Here is an 18,114-nt window from a genome sequence, read left to right as displayed (position 1 = left end):
CTGTATCTTTCTATAATAACACTGAATGTAATGGATTAAATCCGCCAACCAAAAGACATAGGGTATCAGAATGGATAAAAAAACAAGACCCATCTATTTGCTGTCTACAAGAGACTCATTTTAGACCTGAGGACACCTTCAGATTGAGAGTGAGGGGATGGAGAACTATTTATCATGCTACTGGAAGCCAAAAGAAAGCTGGAGTAGCCATACTTATATCAGACAAACTAGACTTTAAATTAAAGGCTGTAACAAGAGATGAAGAAGGGCATTATATAATAATTACAGGGTCTATCCATCAGGAAGAGCTAACAATTATAAATGTCTATGCGCCGAATACCGGAGCCCCCAAATATATAAAACAATTACTCATAAACATAAGCAACCTTATTGATAAGAATGTGGTAATTGCAGGGGACTTTAACACTCCACTTACAGAAATGGATAGATCATCTAGACACACGGTCAATAAAGAAACAAGGGCCCTGAATGATACATTGGATCAGATGGACTTGACAGATATATTTAGAACTCTGCATCCCAAAGCAACAGAATAGACTTTCTTCTCGAGTGCACATGGAACATTCTCCAAGATAGATCATATACTGGGTCACAAAACAGCCCTTCATAAGTATACAAGAATTGAAATTATACCATGCATACTTTCAGACCACAATGCTATGAAACCTGAAATCAACCACAGGAAAAAGTCTGGAAAACCTCCAAAAGCATGGAGGTTAAAGAACACCCTACTAAAGAATGAGTGGGTCGACCAGGCAGTTAGAGAAGAAATTAAAAAATAGATGGAAACAAACAAAAATGAAAATACAACAATCCAAACGCTTTGGGATGCAGTGAAGGCAGTCCTGAGAGGAAAATACATTGCAATCCAGGCCTATCTCAAGAAATAAGAAAAATCCCAAGTACAAAATCTAACAGCACACCTAAAGGAAATAGAAGCAGAACAGCAAAGGCAGCCTAAACCCAGCAGAAGAAGAGAAATAATAAAGATCAGAGCAGAAATAAACAATATAGAATCTAAAAAACCTGTAGAGCAGATCAACGAAACCAAGAGTTGGTTTTTTGAAAAAATAAACAAAATTGACAAACCTCTAGCCAGGCTTCTCAAAAAGAAAAGGGAGATGACCCAAATAGATAAAATCATGAATGAAAATGGAATTATTACAACCAATCTCTCAGAGATACAAACAATTATCAGGGAATACTATGAAAAATTATATGCCAACAAATTGGACAACCTGGAAGAAATGGACAAATTCCTAAACACCCACACTCTTCCAAAACTCAATCAGGAGGAAATAGAAAGCTTGAACAGACCCATAACCAGCGAAGAAATTGAATCGGTTATCAAAAATCTCCCAACAAATAAGAGTCCAGGACCAGATGGCTTCCCAGGGGAGTTCTACCAGACGTTTAAAGCAGAGATAATACCTATCCTTCTCAAGCTATTCCAAGAAATAGAAAGGGAAGGAAAACTTCCAGACTCATTCTATGAAGCCGGTATTACTTTGATTCCTAAACCAGACAGAGACCCAGTAAAAAAAGAGAAATACAGGCAATATCCCTGATGAATATGGATGCAAAAATTCTCAATAAGATACTAGCAAATCGAATTCAACAACATATAAAAAGAATTATTCACCATGATCAAGTGGGGTTCATTCCTGGGATGCAGGGCTGGTTCAACATTCGCAAATCAATCAACGTGATACATCACATTAATAAAAGAATAGATAAGAACCATATGATGCTGTCAATCGATGCAGAAAAGGCCTTTGACAAAATTCAGCACCCTTTCTTAATAAAAACCCTTGAGAAATTTGGGATAGAAGGAACATACTTAAACATTATAAAAGCCATTTATGAAAAGCCCACAGCTAACATCATCCTCAACGGGGAAAAACTGAGAGCTTTTTCCCTGAGATCAGGAACACGACAGGGATGCCCACTCTCACCGCTGTTGTTTAACACAGTGTTGGAAGTTCTAGCATCAGCAATCAGACAACAAAATGAAATCAAAGGGATCAAAATTGGCAAAGATGAAGTCAAGCTTTCACTTTTTGCAGATGACATGATACTGTACATGGAAAATCCGATAGACTCCACCAAAAGTCTGCTAGAACTGATACATGAATTCAGCAAAGTTGCAGGATACAAAATCAATGTACAGAAATCAATTGCATTCTTATACACTAACAATGAAGCAACAGAAAGACAAATAAAGAAACTGATCCCATTCACAGTTGCACCAAGAAGCATAAAATACCTAGGAATAAATCTAACCAAAGATGTAAAAGATCTGTATGCTGAAAAGGATAGAAAGATTATGAAGGTAATTGAAGAAGATTTAAAGAAATGGAAAGACATTCCCTGCTCATGGATTGGAAGAATAAATATTGTCAAAATGTCAATACTACCCAAAGGTATCTACACATTCAATGCAATCCCAATCAAAATTGCACCAGCATTCTTCTCGAAACTAGAACAAGCAATCCTAAAATTCATATGGAACCACAAAAGGCCCAAATAGCCAAAGTAATTTTGAAGAAGACCAAAGCAGGAGGCATCACAATCCCAGACTTTAGCCTCTACTACAAAGCTGTCATCATCAAGACAGCATGGTATTGGTACAAAAACCGACACATAGACCAATGGAATAGAATAGAAACCCCAGAACTAGACCCACAAACGTATGGCCAACTCATCTTTGACAAAGCAGGAAAGAACATCCAATGGAAAAAAGACAGTCTCTTTAACAAATGGTGCTGGGAGAACTGGACAGCAACATGCAGAAGGTTGAAACTAGACCAGTTTCTCACACCATTCACAAAAATAAACTCAAAATGGATAAAGGACCTGAATGTGAGACAGGAAACCATCAAAACCCTAGAGGAGAAAGCAGGAAAAGACCTCTCTGACCTCAGCCGTAGCACTTTCTTACTTGACACATCCCCAAAGGCAAGGGAATTAAAAGCAAAAATGAACTACTGGGACCTTATGAAGATAAAAAGCTTCTGCACAGCAAAGGAAACAACCAACAAAACTAAAAGGCAACCGACGGAATGGGAAAAGATATTTGCCAATGACATATCTGACAAAGGGTTAGTATCCAAAATCTATAAAGAGCTCACCAAACTCCACACCCAAAAAACAAATAACCCAGTGAAGAAATGGGCAGAAAACATGAATAGGCACTTCTCTAAAGAAGACATCCGGATGGCCAACAGGCACATGAAAAGATGCTCAACGTTGCTCCTCATCAGGGAAATACAAATCAAAACCACACTCAGATATCCCCTCACGCCAGTCAGAGTCGCCAAAATGAAGAAATCAGGAGACTATAGATGCTGGAGAGGATGTGGAGAAACGGGAACCCTCTTGCACTGTTGGTGGGAATGCAAATTGGTGCAGCCACTCTGGAAAACAGTGTGGAGGTTCCTCAGAAAATTAAAAATAGACCTACCCTATGACCCAGCAATAGCACTGCTAGGAATTTACCCAAGGGATACAGGAGTACTGATGCATAGGGGCACTTGTACCCCAATGTTTATAGCAGCACTCTCAACAATCGCCAAATTATGGAAAGAGCCTAAATGTCCATCAACTGATGAATGGATAAAGAAATTGTGGTTTATATACACAATGGAGTACTATGTGGCAATGAGAAAGAATGAAACATGGCCCTTTGTAGCAACGTGGATGGAACTGGAGAGTGTTATGCTAAGTGAAATAAGCCATACAGAGAAGGACAGATACCATATGTTTTCACTCTTATGTGGATCCTGAGAAACTTAACAGAAACCCATGGGGGAGGGGAAGGAAAAAAAAGAAAAAAAAGAGGTTAGAGTGGGAGAGAGCCCAAGTATAAGAGACTGTTAAAAACTGAGAACAAACTGAGGGTTGATGGGGGGTGGGAGGGAGGGGAGGGTGGGTGATGGGTGTTGAGGAGGACACCTTTTGGGATGAGCACTGGGTGTTGTATGGAAACCAATTTGACAATAAATTTCATATATTGAAAAAAAAAAAAAAAAGGAAGAAACCAGGAACAGATTTAGCTATAGAGAACAAACTGATGGTTACCAGAGAGGTCATGGGTGGGGAGATTAAGAATATACTTATCACAGTGAGAACTGAGTATCGTTTAGAATTGTTGAATCACTGTATTGTACACCTAAAACTAATATAACACTGTATGTTAATTCTACTCTAATTAAAATATAAACAGACAAATAAGCAAGTAAGCCTCTACTGAACACCTGTGTGCATAATAAAGCATACCAAGTTCCAAAAAAAAAAAACAAAAAGAAAAAAAGAAAATGAATGGCTTAAACTTTACTTTTGTATTATATCCAAAGGAATTTATTTATTGACCAGTATTTTTTTAAGGATGGCTTCACAACCTTGACTGTCACGTAATTCCCAACTAGAGAGGAGAGTTGAATTAAGAGATGCTTTCCTTGAAAATGGTTTTTTATCAGCTCAAAAACCAAAGAGGATTGTCAAAAATGTGGATTGAGCAAATATAAACTCTCAGCCCCCAAAAGCCAATGGAAAAACAGATTAGCTAATTCTTCATGTTTTTTCTGGGTATATTCCTTTTTTTAAAATTAATGCTTTCGCATTCAACCAAATAAATTTACTGATCAAATTTACTGATATGACCCCCTGCTAATTAGAAATTTCTAATTGAGGGGTGCATGAGTAGTAGTTGGTTGAGCATCCAACTCTTGATTTCGGCTCAGGTCATGATCTCATGGTTCATGAGTTTGAGCCCCACATTGGGCTCTGGGCTGACAGTGTGGAGCCTGCTTGGAATTCATTCTCTCTCTCTCTCTCTCTCTCTCTCTCTCTCTCTCTCTCTCTCTCTCTCTCAAAAGAAAGAAATAAATAAATTTAAAAAATAAAGAAATTCTAGCTGATATTTAATGTGGCATGGACTTGTCTTTTACATTCAAATAATCCTGGTCTACAGTCTCTGCAGTTCTAAAATTCTCGAGACCCTGAAACTTAAAGATTGTTATAACTCAGCTGTTGGCAAACCCTAACCTGAACTAACATGAAGCTTTTTATACTTTTAATTTACCCACACAGTGTGAATGCTTACTCTTTACTACAGAACTGTTGATGTGTTGTATTTCAGGGGGCTTAGTAATATTTTTTGCATTTCCAAGATATGAAAATTTTCAGTTCAAATCAGTGTGAAACCAGTAAGAATTGTAATAGTAGATGATTTTATTTTAAATAATTTTGTTTTCATTTTTGTCTTTGAAAAATTATCATAGCTTTTCAACTTTAATCTTTCCAAGTCATTAAGGAAACAACTTAATAGTCTATTTTTTATAAATGGAACTAAAGCTCAATGTATTCAGTGACTAAAGATAAAATAGTAACCATTTTCAAAGTCACCGCCATTATAAGGATTTTCAGATTTGTGACTTAATTTTATATTTTGGATAATGAATACAAAAAATTATGAGTATATCAATATTGAAGTGGGAAGAGGAGATATGATCAAGCAAATGATAAAATGATATGTATACTGCTTATATTTCTGTGAAAAATGCTGAATATCACATAATAATCTTTTAAAAGTACAGAATAAATTAGATGTCATGCTCCCTCAAATAAACAATGATTTTTAAAAATGGGACTAAAGTTTATAAAACAACTGTAAACATATTCAAACACAAAATTCATTCCTGTCTTTATCCTAGCAATGAAATATTTATACTTAGCTTACAAAGACCCTACACTATGTTATTTCTACCTCTCACAGATGAAAAATGTTGTCGACGAACCTGTTCCATTCAGCGGCCCCCCTTCCTGTTTTGATTATGACCCCACTTGTCATTTGGGTCACATTATGAGACAGTTAAAATATCTGACATGTTTGCTACAATGCACTTTCATTAAAAAAAAAAAAAACAATGGGACTAAATATAATCAAAAATGTAAAAAAATAGCCATTTCCTTGGGCTGCTATTGGGGGGAAAAATGTGTACAAAATGTCAGAAGCTGTAAGAGAGCTCAAAAATTATATCCTTTCACCAGAATGATTCTACTTCTTGGACTTAGAGATATCTAATATGCTTCACAAAAATACATATATGAATGTTCATCACTGCTTTATTTTATTAAAAGCAACCAAAATACACATGAATAAGGATTGATAAAATAAATTCTTATACATCCCTGTAATGGAATATAAATCATATTATGGAGGAATATATAATGGGTTAAAATATTCAAAATATATTTGGAGTGTAAAATGCCAGAATTAGAAAATAGTATGTACAGTTTGCACCCCACCCTCTTTATACCCAAGTGTGAAGATGTGTGTGTATTGTTTTATGCTAATAATTTTCTGTATCTTCAAATTTTCTGCAGTAAACATATTCACAATAGGAAATTCTTAATATTATTTCATATTTCCTGGGTTATTTACACATTCCTAAAATTATTTGGGGAAAAACTAAACAAAAACAAGCATACACCACAAAGTGAAGAGTCATCAAGAATAACAAAATGAAGCAAATATCCCTACCAAAGTTCCAGGCATTTTCTAACTGATCGCCTGTAAAAGAAGGATGCTACCTATATAGATAAGTGGAAGTTAACAAAGTCTGTTTTGTGTCATTCGTCCAATCCATCAAATGCTATTTTAGCAGACAATATACTTCTTGAAGTGTTATACTTCTTTAACTTTAGCCTTTTTCTCCTTATCTGAAATTCTGAAATCTCTGAGGTACTTGATTACAATTTCAGTAAAAGAGGAAGTACCACTTTTCTCCCTAGATTTCTCATTTCAACTATTAGCACACAGGGTGGAATTTTTACCTCTTATTCATGGTGTCCAGCTCTCAACATCTTAACCTGGCAGAAGTAACAAACTAGCTGTAAATCTTCACCCAGACCACACTTGATTACTGTATGATGGGAAAATTAAACGTGAATAAAACAGCTAGAGCATTAGGGTGTTCTTGGAAGAATAAACACAAGTTGGAAGTCTTATGTGGATAGTGCAAAGTACAGGAAGGCAATCAATCATGTAAACATCAAATGAAAGGTTGGTGAGGAAGCCATTGGAGTCTGTCAGGCGCTCCCTGCAATAAATGGCTTATTCCATTTCTTTTCCCTTTCACTCAGTTTAGAAAAATGAATTCTGTAGAATCTGCAATATCCTAGAAGATTTTGTAAATTCTTATTCCTGTTTAAAGATACGCTTTTGAACAGAATGAGCTCAACCCATTGAAGAGGAGTTTTAGTTTATATAAACGGGACACAGACATGTCATAGTGCACACCTCCCTGACTTTTTCTCCTCCTCCCACAAACAGGAAACTGTTAAGGCAGCAATAATAGAAGAGCAGAAGCGAAGTGAAAAGGCTGTGGAAGAGGCAGTGAAAAGAACAAGAGATGAATTGATAGAGTATGTAAAAGAACAGAAAAGAGTAAGTATCCCCTGAAGGGTTTTCATTTGTCCTTCCATAAACTGAAACATTGCTTTCATACAATAGCAGGACATTAAAAAATATTTATGTCCTTTGTCAAGCTAATTTAAGAATCTCCAAGATTATTTTTCTGATATAATTGTATATTCTGATAGTTGTATCTTTAAACATAAATTCCATCTGTCAACAAAAAAGCAACACTGAATAACTTCTTGCTAGATTTCTAGAAGTGACCTATATATAGCATTTCCAACTAAACTACCTCATAAGAAGAGTAGACAGTTTTAGATTTTTAGGTTTTTTGCCATAATATTGTTAATTTCTTACACTATTTGTTGAAATTTACATACACCCTTTAGGCCTTCTATGTCAACACCACTGTGGTTCTAGTAGACTTCAATACAGTTAGCAAGTTAAGGCTCTTCTGTCATAGTTCCATTTCAGAAACATAATTCAGAATATACTTCTCAGAATTCAGATTATATATTGAAGCTTTTCAAAATAAATGTCACTTCAGTGCATTGTGGTCATTAATATATGGGTTTGAGCAGTGGCCGAAAATAATGAGTCAAACGTAATTTGTAGTCTTTACAACAAATCTTTAGACTTCTTAAGTAATAACCAAGATAAGATACACTTAAGATGTTTAATATAATATCTGTAATAAACATATTCTATTATAGTATATAATAAGTTACATAATAAATTTTCTTATATATGCAATGTTTTATGTTTTATTTATATGTTTAGTATAACATGTTATATATTATAGATGTAACATGTAAGGATTATATAATATCAGGTATAAATGTGTAATATAAATATGTACCATTTATCCTGTGTGTTATATAATATAACATATAATAAAAATATAAATAAAATATAAAACTGTGTGTGTATGAGGAAACTTGACACATGATATCTAAATTTAATTGGTGATCAAAATGGCAAAATAAATAGAAAATATAAGATTATGTTTCAATTGGCAGTAAAGTGGAAGGCCAGAAGTACAGTAAAAAGTGCATGACACCGGGTTAATCACACACTCTTCATTTGAAGTCAAATTAGGTATGATACAAAGAAAATTCTCACCCCTCAATTGCTACCATTATGTTTCAACAAAGGAGAATTTGTTAGCAGAGTACAAATTGCTAATTAGGCTTTCTAGGTAAATCATCCATTCATAGAAGCATTTTGTATGGGACTAAATTTTTACACATGTTATCCAGGTGTCTTTAAAAGCAGTTTCACCCAAATAAATTCAATAAAACCAATAAAGAGGTGCTTAACCTTCTGAAGAGAAAACTGAGCCAAAAATAGTCAATTGACTTTTCAGGAAGTGATATATTCTCAGAAAACTGCTATTTCCATATGTATCCCCAGAATGCTTATTTTAAATCGTCTGGTTTAAAAGTAGTCATGCAGCAAAGGAATTATAGATGCTTTCCACATATGTACAGCAATTGCAGTAGTGAAAGAACTAGACTTCAGATAAATTCAAGATGTTTTGTGGGTGCATCCTTTTTTTTTATCAGGTTTTCTTAATAATATATGACCAATCCTTACTTGAGTTCTAAATCTGAACAAGAGATTATAGAACAAAGCAAACCCATTTATACCATTATTTTAGTATTTTTGTATTATTTAGTATTTTTTATCAAAATGGGAGATTTTTCTTAAAAAAAATCAAAATGATACTACTTTCTCATCAAAAGGAGTCATGTGGCTGCCATAAGAAATATTTAAAATGAGAGCAAGAAATGCCTTTATAGGAGTTATCTGGTCTCTGGTAAGCAAAGTAACCCTTGAAGACAACTGACAATGAACTCTGCCACTTTAATCTGTATGTTCTTATGAATCGTATTAAAGGATTACTATTCATTTGTATTGGGTAAACCAGTTCTCACATGTAGAGACATTCATTAAATAACAGCAACAAAATCATGAAAACATTTGACTCTGTTTGCACCAAAGTTCTACTTCTTTATGCTTGTTCCTGTATATGGTAAGGAGAATACACCTTACCTTACAGAATTGCTATGAGCTACTACGTATAATAAAATAGAACAGCTAACGTAAAAATTCAATAATGTGTGCTATGATTTTTATCATTTTCACTGCATTAAGGAGAAGAACAAACTCTTAGTAGCATTATTTTTTGTTAATTAAAAATGTGCATTTTAGAAAGTTTTAGAAAATTTCTTCTGAAGTTTACAGTGTGATTCTAAAAGTTTATTTTACTCTTGTTACTAGAATCACAGAAGAGTAGGACTGATTTATTCAGTGTGCAAGTAGGAAGTTTATTACTTCCACTTGGAGATTTGCGAGTTTTTTTTTTTTATAACACATTGTGGAATACTTTTAACATTTTAATGTTTCCATCTCTTCAAACAGAAAAGCTATAAAAAAGGAAAATGGATAAAATATCTGAAATGGAGGACCAACTATTTACTAGACCTCTTTTTTATATAACTTTTTAAGAATTTAGATTCTCTATACTCTTCTTCTTTCCAAAACTGTATTTCAGTGTTTCAAGTTAATTTGTATGCATATCTTTGGGCTTGGAAATTTTTCACAAAAAATAAGATATCTCATAGCTTACAAAGTCATAGTTAGAAGAAACAAAAGTTTTTTAGCAAATTCATAATCTTATAGTCTCTTTCCAAAAGAGTAAATTAGGGCAACTCATCTCTACTTCTTCCTTTGTAAGATGGATTTCTATTTGCATCAGAGAAGAACACTTTTCCAGAACGAAAATTTTCCTTTCTCCTCTCCAGCTTTTTTTAACTAGAGAGTCAACTTGAGATTTTTAGCATTAGACACCTCAAAAGCCCTATAGACTTTGGTTCCAACTGGGCTTACATTCCAGTCTGTGAAGTAATCTTCCCCTTTTGAAGTTTTCAGAAATCTTTGAAGGAAGAAGTCTAATGTTGTGTTAGTTCCTGTCTTTATATGTCTTTTGTCCTAAACAATTTTTCCTTTGACATCATCTTACCCTTACCAGATTCGCTAAACGGCTAAAATGAAGACTCTTTTCCTTACATCTTTCCTTTCAGTTTTTTGCTTTTAAGAGACAAAGAAACACAGAAAAATCCAAATGCTTAACTTTTCAAATAACTTATAACTTGTCCTACACGGTATAAGATTCAGTAGAATCACATTATCACCATAGAGGGTAACATTGCTTTTTCCATATATCTGCAGTCAACAAGTTTTTAATCAATTATCCAATCCTTTTAAGTATTACAGTTATACTAGGAATTAGAATTAAAATTGTACAAGAATTAGAATTATACTGAGAAAATGTCTTATAAACACCATTTACTAGTCTTTCTTGTTTCAAATCAATGGAAGTGTCACCAAATTTTATAAATACTATTCATCTGATCTGAGCATCTTTGACAGAACAAAGGGGCTACCTATACATGTACTAATTAAGTGAATTATAATTTTCACTGAAATTGGGGCACCTGGGTGGCTCAGTCGGTTAAGCGTCCAACTTCGGCTCAGCTCATGATCTCGCAGTTTGTGAGTTCCAGCCAGGCTCTGTGCTGACAGCTCTGAGCCTGGAGCCTACTTTGCATTCTGTGTCTCCCTCTCTCTGTTCCTTGCCTGCTAATACTCTGTCTCTCTGTCTCTCTGTCTCTCTCCCTCTCTCTCAGAAGTAAATAATCATAATAATAATAATTTACACTGAAATTGCATCCTAAATTATTTGCTAAGTTGGCTACATGGTACTTATACTGTTAGTCCAAGTCATAATAATAACCAAAAATTAGTATGGAACCAAAATATCCAAACAAGGAGAGCTTTTTAAGTGATCAATCAGCAAAATAATTCAAATTGATAATGGATCTGTCCCAGTGATAAAAATGCCTTCCTTTTAAGTATTCGAAGTAATAGGGTTTTTTTTAATCCTCTGTAAAGTCTATCTTGTTAAGCCCAGAAGAAATAATGATTATATTGAATTTGCAGTCAGCATGCAATTGAAAAGCTAGTGTTTTGCAGTTCAGCTCTTATACGTTTTCTATCAGTTGATAAAAAGTATCTAATTTTTAAATAATCTTATAAGTCTTCTCTATAATTTTTAGAGCCGCAAAGAAAAGGTAAATAGGATCATCTGCAAAGATTTCAGCAGGGTACCTTCAAGTGTAGTGCTTTGCATTGGAATGTATTTCATTAAAATTTAAATTTTGGTTTAAACTCTCTTGAATCATTATAAATTCTATATTAGAGATTGCAAACTAAAGCTCAAGGTTCAAGTCTGGTTTGCTGTTTGTTTTGTAAATAAAGTTTTACTGAAACACACAGCATACCCATTCATTTATGTAATGTTTTTAGCTGGTTTCGTGTTGCAACAGCAGAGTGGTTTGAGAGACTATCGGGACCATATAACATAAAATATTTACCATCTGGCCCTTTATAGAGAAAAGTTCATCAATGTCCATTCTAGACCATCAAAATCATCTTTTGGGGAAAATTTCTTCCTGTCAGGCCTTTAAAATATTTATTCTTTCATTGTGCCTCATTGTAACTAGACAATAGAAATTCCATAGGTGCCATTCTGGAAAAGATTTCTCTCTCGATATTAATTGCCAGGTAAGGTATTATAATATATCAAATCTTATGTTTAGTGCCAGAAAATTTATTTTAGACTAAAGGAGATTGTAGAAAAATGAGATAGGAAAGACCACATCCCTTGACTCTTCCCTAGGGAGGAAGAATTTGTGGTTTATAATGACCTATGGCCCTTGGAATAAAATGGAGTGTTCCAACCCATCCCACAAGTTAAGACTGTTACACATGAGCTTGCTATGAGGGAGGAAGTGTGAATAACATTCAGCAAGCAACAACTACTCACAGCCAAGCAGTGATTCCTAAAAAATAAAATCTTGTCCAAATGTAATAAAAGATTATTTTTTTTTCCTCTTAACCAGAATTATGGCCTGTGTTTTCTAAGTCACCTCCAGGAAAATAATCTTCACTTTAGAGGATCCTTTTAATTTAGATCTTTAGAGAAGACTAAGGAACAATTATCTTCAAAGTTTTTGTGGTCAAGTCATTGTCAGAATTTCTTAATTTTAAAAGGACTCTTTTAATCCAGTTTTGCTATGTATTCTTTAGTGTTTGCGTCCCAGACTATTTATTAAGAGTTAGTATTTGGCCAAAATGAACTCTCCAATCAGTTCTACAGTTACTTGACTTAAACATGATTTCAAGACAGTTATTTAACGCCTTGTGGTGCTTGACTTTTCTTCTCTTAACAATATGGAAGTTCCACTGTCTGATCTGTAATGTCTCTTACACCTCTAAAATCTATCAACATTGTATGTAACATTTTCCTTGACAACTGGTAAATCTTTCGAGAGGCTTTTAAGTCTTGGTATAAATCAGTTGCATCATACTAGTGATTTTATGCATTATTTATGCATTAATGTGGAAAAGGACACTTTCGAACATCCCCTGGTCTTCTGCCTCATTTTCAATGATCTGTCAAATTATTACAATGACAGTTAGCTTCATTCTTCATTTTCATTCTAATTAATTAGCCTAATTAACTTGCTCCTACTCATCCTGGGGTAGGCTGTATCATCACCTATGCAAGAAGCATCTGCCCTTCTAACTGTACATTTGGGTATCATGTCAGAAAACGCTTCTGTCTGATCAAGGCCTAGTAAATTGAATGTACCCTCACATGTACTTGCTGCCCTTTCAGTCGTACCTCATTTTTTAATGCCAAAGGGAATTAAAGCTTCTGCACACAACCTGTATTTTAAGTTCATGCATAAAAAATTTACCTTCCAAATTTATAAAATTTCACCCATTTCAAATGGCACAATAACAAATAAATAGGTAGATAGATTTAGAAATAGCCAGTGCAAATCATTTTGCCACCTGACATTTCACTAGCTCATAAATTTATCCTCTCTAGATATAAAGAACAGAAAACTTAATTCAGAGGAGGGTTAGCGAAACCAGTGAGGTGAATAGGTTTCAAAAGTTTATGTAGTTTATAGAGGTGTGGTCTAAAAAATTATTTATTTTTTTTCCGTCTTGCAATCTTTGAAAATTTATTTCATACAGTATACCTTAAAATAAAATTTATTGCCATCCTTCACTTTATATTTTAACAGTCTTCTTGACCCTCTTTCTTATTTTGCTATACTCAGTTGCATAAGAATAACCTTAAAAAAATTTGCTGACATGTGAATAGTCATGGTCTCTGGTGAGGGAGATCACTGTTGATCATTTCCATTTCAACAGTGGAGTAATTGAAAAGATAGATACAACTTCATGCTTCATTAAAGCCAATTACTGTATCTGTTTCAGGAAATAACAACATATGTTCCAACTTAGAATTAAAATAACCAATTAATTGGTATACCAATTAATATACTCTGTTTGGGGGATAGCATTTTGTTTAAAGAAAAAAACTTCTAGGGGCGCCTGGGTGGCGCAGTTGGTTGAGCGTCCGACTTCAGCCAGGTCACGATCTCGCGGTCCGTGAGTTCGAGCCCCGCGTCAGGCTCTGGGCTGACGGCTCAGAGCCTGGAGCCTGTTTCCGATTCTGTGTCTCCCTCTCTCTCTGCCCCTCCCCCGTTCATGCTCTGTCTCTCTCTGTCCCAAAAAAAAAAAAAAAAAAAAAAAACTTCTAAATCCAAGTACAGTAAGTAAATACTTCTGTTGAGGTCATTTAGAATCTAAAAATGCTTATCTCTGTTTTTGTGTAGCAACTTAAACTATTCATTTAAATAATTATCCAGTCACTTCTCAAATTATCACAATGACAATTGGCTTTATTCTTCAATGAAATGTTTTAACTTTTTTAAATACTCAAATGACTTTTCTCCAGTACGCTATACCAAAGTTCTTAAAATTTAGATGGTGATAAGAATTGATTCAAAACAAAGATAAATCAACAAAATGTCAACTTTGAGTCATAGCTTGTGTCAGTTAGGAATTGACACACCTGATGGATATACTATCATGGAAGGCCTATAAGCGAGGTATAGCATTTGAGATGGACCCAACCCAGTGAAGCTTTTACTCAGAACGTCTGGATATCTCATAATATAAATGGTGAGCAACTGGTCAAGAAGGAAAAACCAGAGGTCAGACCTAGAGGAAGCAGTAGCTATCAAAGGCCTCAAAATTGAAATGATGATAACAGTGATGATGAAAGGTAATACTTATGTACCATTTACCATATTCCAGGCACTAGTCTAAGGAGTGTGTGTGTGTGTGTGTGTGTGTGTGTATTCATTGTTAAGAATATTATTAGCCACCAAATCATAAAACTAGAAAGTGATAGTCTGGCTCTGGAGCCTGAGCTGTTTACCAGCAATCTACCTATGTGAGCAAGATACAGCAATAAAGAATAGCAATAAAGAATTATCTTATTATGATATGACTGTTAAAAGAACACCTAGAAATGTTCAGCTTAAGTGGAATTGAAGTTGTTGAAGTGAAATGTTCTGTATCAGAAAACAATACAAAACAAAAACCATTTATTGAGTGCCAAGTTTGTCCAAAATATTATGGTAGCTGCTTTATTTACACTGTTTCACATAATCCTCAAAACAACTCTGAAATAATATCTGCTGTTTGCAGACAAGGAAAATTGAAAGTCAGTGATATTTGATCATGGCGCAAGATCAGTAAGAGAGTCAAAATTTTAACTTGGTTCTGTCTGACTGCAAACCATATAGGGAGATGCCCCAGTAGCTCCTTAAGTCTGATTAGATAATTTGCTTTCTGCATTACTTTTCATACAGTAGTCTAGGATTGTCAGTTTCTCCACTAGCAGGCTTTTAATCCCCTTTCTACTTTTCCAGGCTCTATTTGGATAAATTAAATAAATTAGCTCCATCCAGACAAATGAGGAAGGAAAGTAGAAAAACAAGGATAGTGTACAGTCATACAGAGTTCACTTGGGAAATTGCTTGCAGTTATGTATTGCATACAATTTATAAGTTATTTTTAAGTACCTTTTTCACCTACTGGGAACTTCTGAGGACCCTAGCAAAGACTATTGGTTTAGATAGCTTAAATATTATTTCTGCAGGGTTTTAAGATTTGATTTATATAGCAAAGAAGACTGATATTTTTCTAGTTGGCGTGACCATGTTAGGTAGTAGTAAAAGATTGACAAAGTCTTAAAATGAAGTTTTATGAAAGGTACAACATAAATTAAGCTGTGACGTTAAAACCACCACCAGCTTATGTGATAGCAGTGATAAGGTAACGATAACTTTGCTTTGTCTTTTTTAAAACCATTCTAGCTCTATTATTCCAGGTGGTATTATCTCTATCTTTAGTTCTCATAAAAGTCTTTGTGGGTGTATTCCAGGAGTTAGTACACATTTCTACTCACATACAGGCTAATGCCAAACTCCCTTAAAATTATACTCCTGTAGGAATTAAAAAGAAAACTAACATGTCAGATTATTTCAGTCCTTTAAAATAGATCCAAATATACAAGTCATTATTGCAAACAAGTTTTTATGTAGCAAATTAAGAAAACTGAATCATGATCCCAACATAATCTGTTTGAAAACCAATTTTGTTAAATTTTGAAGTTAGTTGGCATGGATAATACTTTTTTACAAAAACTTGATTTTATATTATTTTAGCACAGAACTAAGTAGTATAATCCTAGTATTTACTTGTCTGACACTTCTCAATGGCTCTTGATTCTTAATTTAATCTTGCTAGATAGAAGAAATTGTCATTTAAAAGAAAGATGCAGTGTTCGAACAGTAACAATTCAGGCTTTGCACTAATATCTGCAAGAGTTTCTTGTAAAACATTTACAAATAATATAACTTTCTCTTGTGTACTTTGAACAATTGGCTATAGAAATTATATCTGTGGGATTGTAGACTTACTCTATAATAAGTTAATGTTCTTTATATTACCTGCATATTTATGAATATCTGTTGTTTCCCATTCTTTGACTTATTTTTTAAATGTATAAATAATTAAGAGATGAATTATTTTTCATGTGCTACTTTTTAACTGAAATTCTTGAAATGACTATTATTTCCTTGTCAAAATTTACTTTCAGTAGAAAGGAGATGGTATTATTACCAAAAGACACTAATAGTTTTTACATTTAAACTACTTGATTTATTATATAGTTGTTTTCCATCATATGTATCTCCTCAGCCATCAGTTCTTTCCTTTGAAAAAATAGCAAAAATAACAATTTGGTTTGTAACTAATAGTGCCTTGGAAACAGCATGAAAAAATCATTTTCTAAGAGATGCGGTATTTTTCTTCTCATATGAAAACAGAGAAAACCTCCTTGACATTCTGTTCGTTGCTGATTCATATGCACTGACATGACCTCTCTGTGCTCCTGTCTTGCTCTGGAAGCTTTGTGCTCCCTCTTTAAAGGAAGGCCAATTATTTAATACATGTGAACTCTAGTCTGTAACAGAGAGGAAGCAGATACATCATTTATTATCATCACATTATTTCTGAATGAAATCCATTAGATTATGGGTGAATCACATGTCTGCCTTAGTCTTTGACTAGATTGTCAGACAGTTTTTCTTATTTTTTAAAATAAAGAATACTAAATGGATAGATAAGACATAATTGTACTTCTTTCTCTGGGATTGATGCAGCAATGTACATCTCTTATTTTATCTCCTTTTAAAGATATTATTCTGTATTCTTTTTCTAGTCATTTTTCATCAATTCTCCTCATCATTGATTGGTTCAGTTGAGATTCCATGCATGAGATTCCATAATCCTTAGTTTTATACATAAAGGTGCAGCATTCACATGAGTTTACCCCCTAAGAACTAATTTTTATCGTTGCATCCCTTTAACAGAAAATTTGCAGTTACCCTGATTAAGATCCTATAAATATCTGGCAAGTTGTTGGTCTACTTGAAAACTGTTTATTTTTAAAATTCAGATTGAATTCCTAATTTTAAGCAGTAGAAGTTGACTCTGACTGCTTAAGCAGAAAAAGGAGTTTATTTATTAAGAGGTTATTGGGATGGGAAAATGGGCTTTGAAATTCAGCTTCCAAAAGCAAACCCCAAAACCATGACATAGAACTGGCCTCATGAGGAAATCTCATTGCTGCTGCTTCCCCACCAAACTCCCCCCAAACTTATTGCTTTCACTTCCCCACCTAACACCACTTGTGTATCACTGACTGCATCTCACAGCCTCTGGCTAAATCTCTGCCTCTACCCTCACCAGTTAAAAAAGTCCCATATGGAGTTTCATTCATCAGATTGCTCATTTCTTACTGAAATCTCATGGGTGTAAACCGGGTTGGTAGACCTTTGATCACATGTCTGCCTATATACTGGGTACAAAAACAAGCTAAGAAAATACTCTTTGTGCATTCTGTCTCACAGTGACTAAACTTATAAGCATAGGATATCTCCTGATATGTTAAGGGTTTTTCCAAAATGCCAAAAGAAGAAAACATGACAAACATACACTATCCTACATTGCTTGGCTATTCAACATCAATTTATATATACCCTTTGCTAATACTTTAACCTTCAAAATAGACCCTTCTTCCATACTTAACAATATTAACGGTAACATCAGGTAAAGTAAGAGCAAAATACTTCAGCTATCCCTTATAAAAACAAAATGTGTTCACAAAGGGA

At 34.2% G+C, this 18,114-nt stretch overlaps 1 protein-coding gene across 20 annotated transcripts in view; it reads left to right on the top strand.

Moving 5' to 3' along the window:
- Window positions 1-18,114, top strand: part of CCDC91 (coiled-coil domain containing 91) — a 353,160-nt gene that overhangs the window by 289,620 nt on the left and 45,426 nt on the right. For all 20 annotated transcript variants that reach the window (XM_058743233.1, XM_058743225.1, XM_058743235.1 and 17 more), the window contains one exon: window positions 7,358-7,471. In XM_058743233.1, coding sequence (XP_058599216.1) covers window positions 7,358-7,471 — 114 coding nt within the window. The remainder of the gene's footprint in view (window positions 1-7,357; window positions 7,472-18,114) is intronic.

Source organism: Neofelis nebulosa, chromosome 8 (genome assembly GCF_028018385.1).
Source record: "Neofelis nebulosa isolate mNeoNeb1 chromosome 8, mNeoNeb1.pri, whole genome shotgun sequence".
Taxonomy (NCBI): domain Eukaryota; kingdom Metazoa; phylum Chordata; class Mammalia; order Carnivora; family Felidae; genus Neofelis; species Neofelis nebulosa.
The sequence above is the reverse complement of the archived record's forward strand: the minus strand, read 5'-3'. Positions and strand labels throughout refer to the sequence as shown.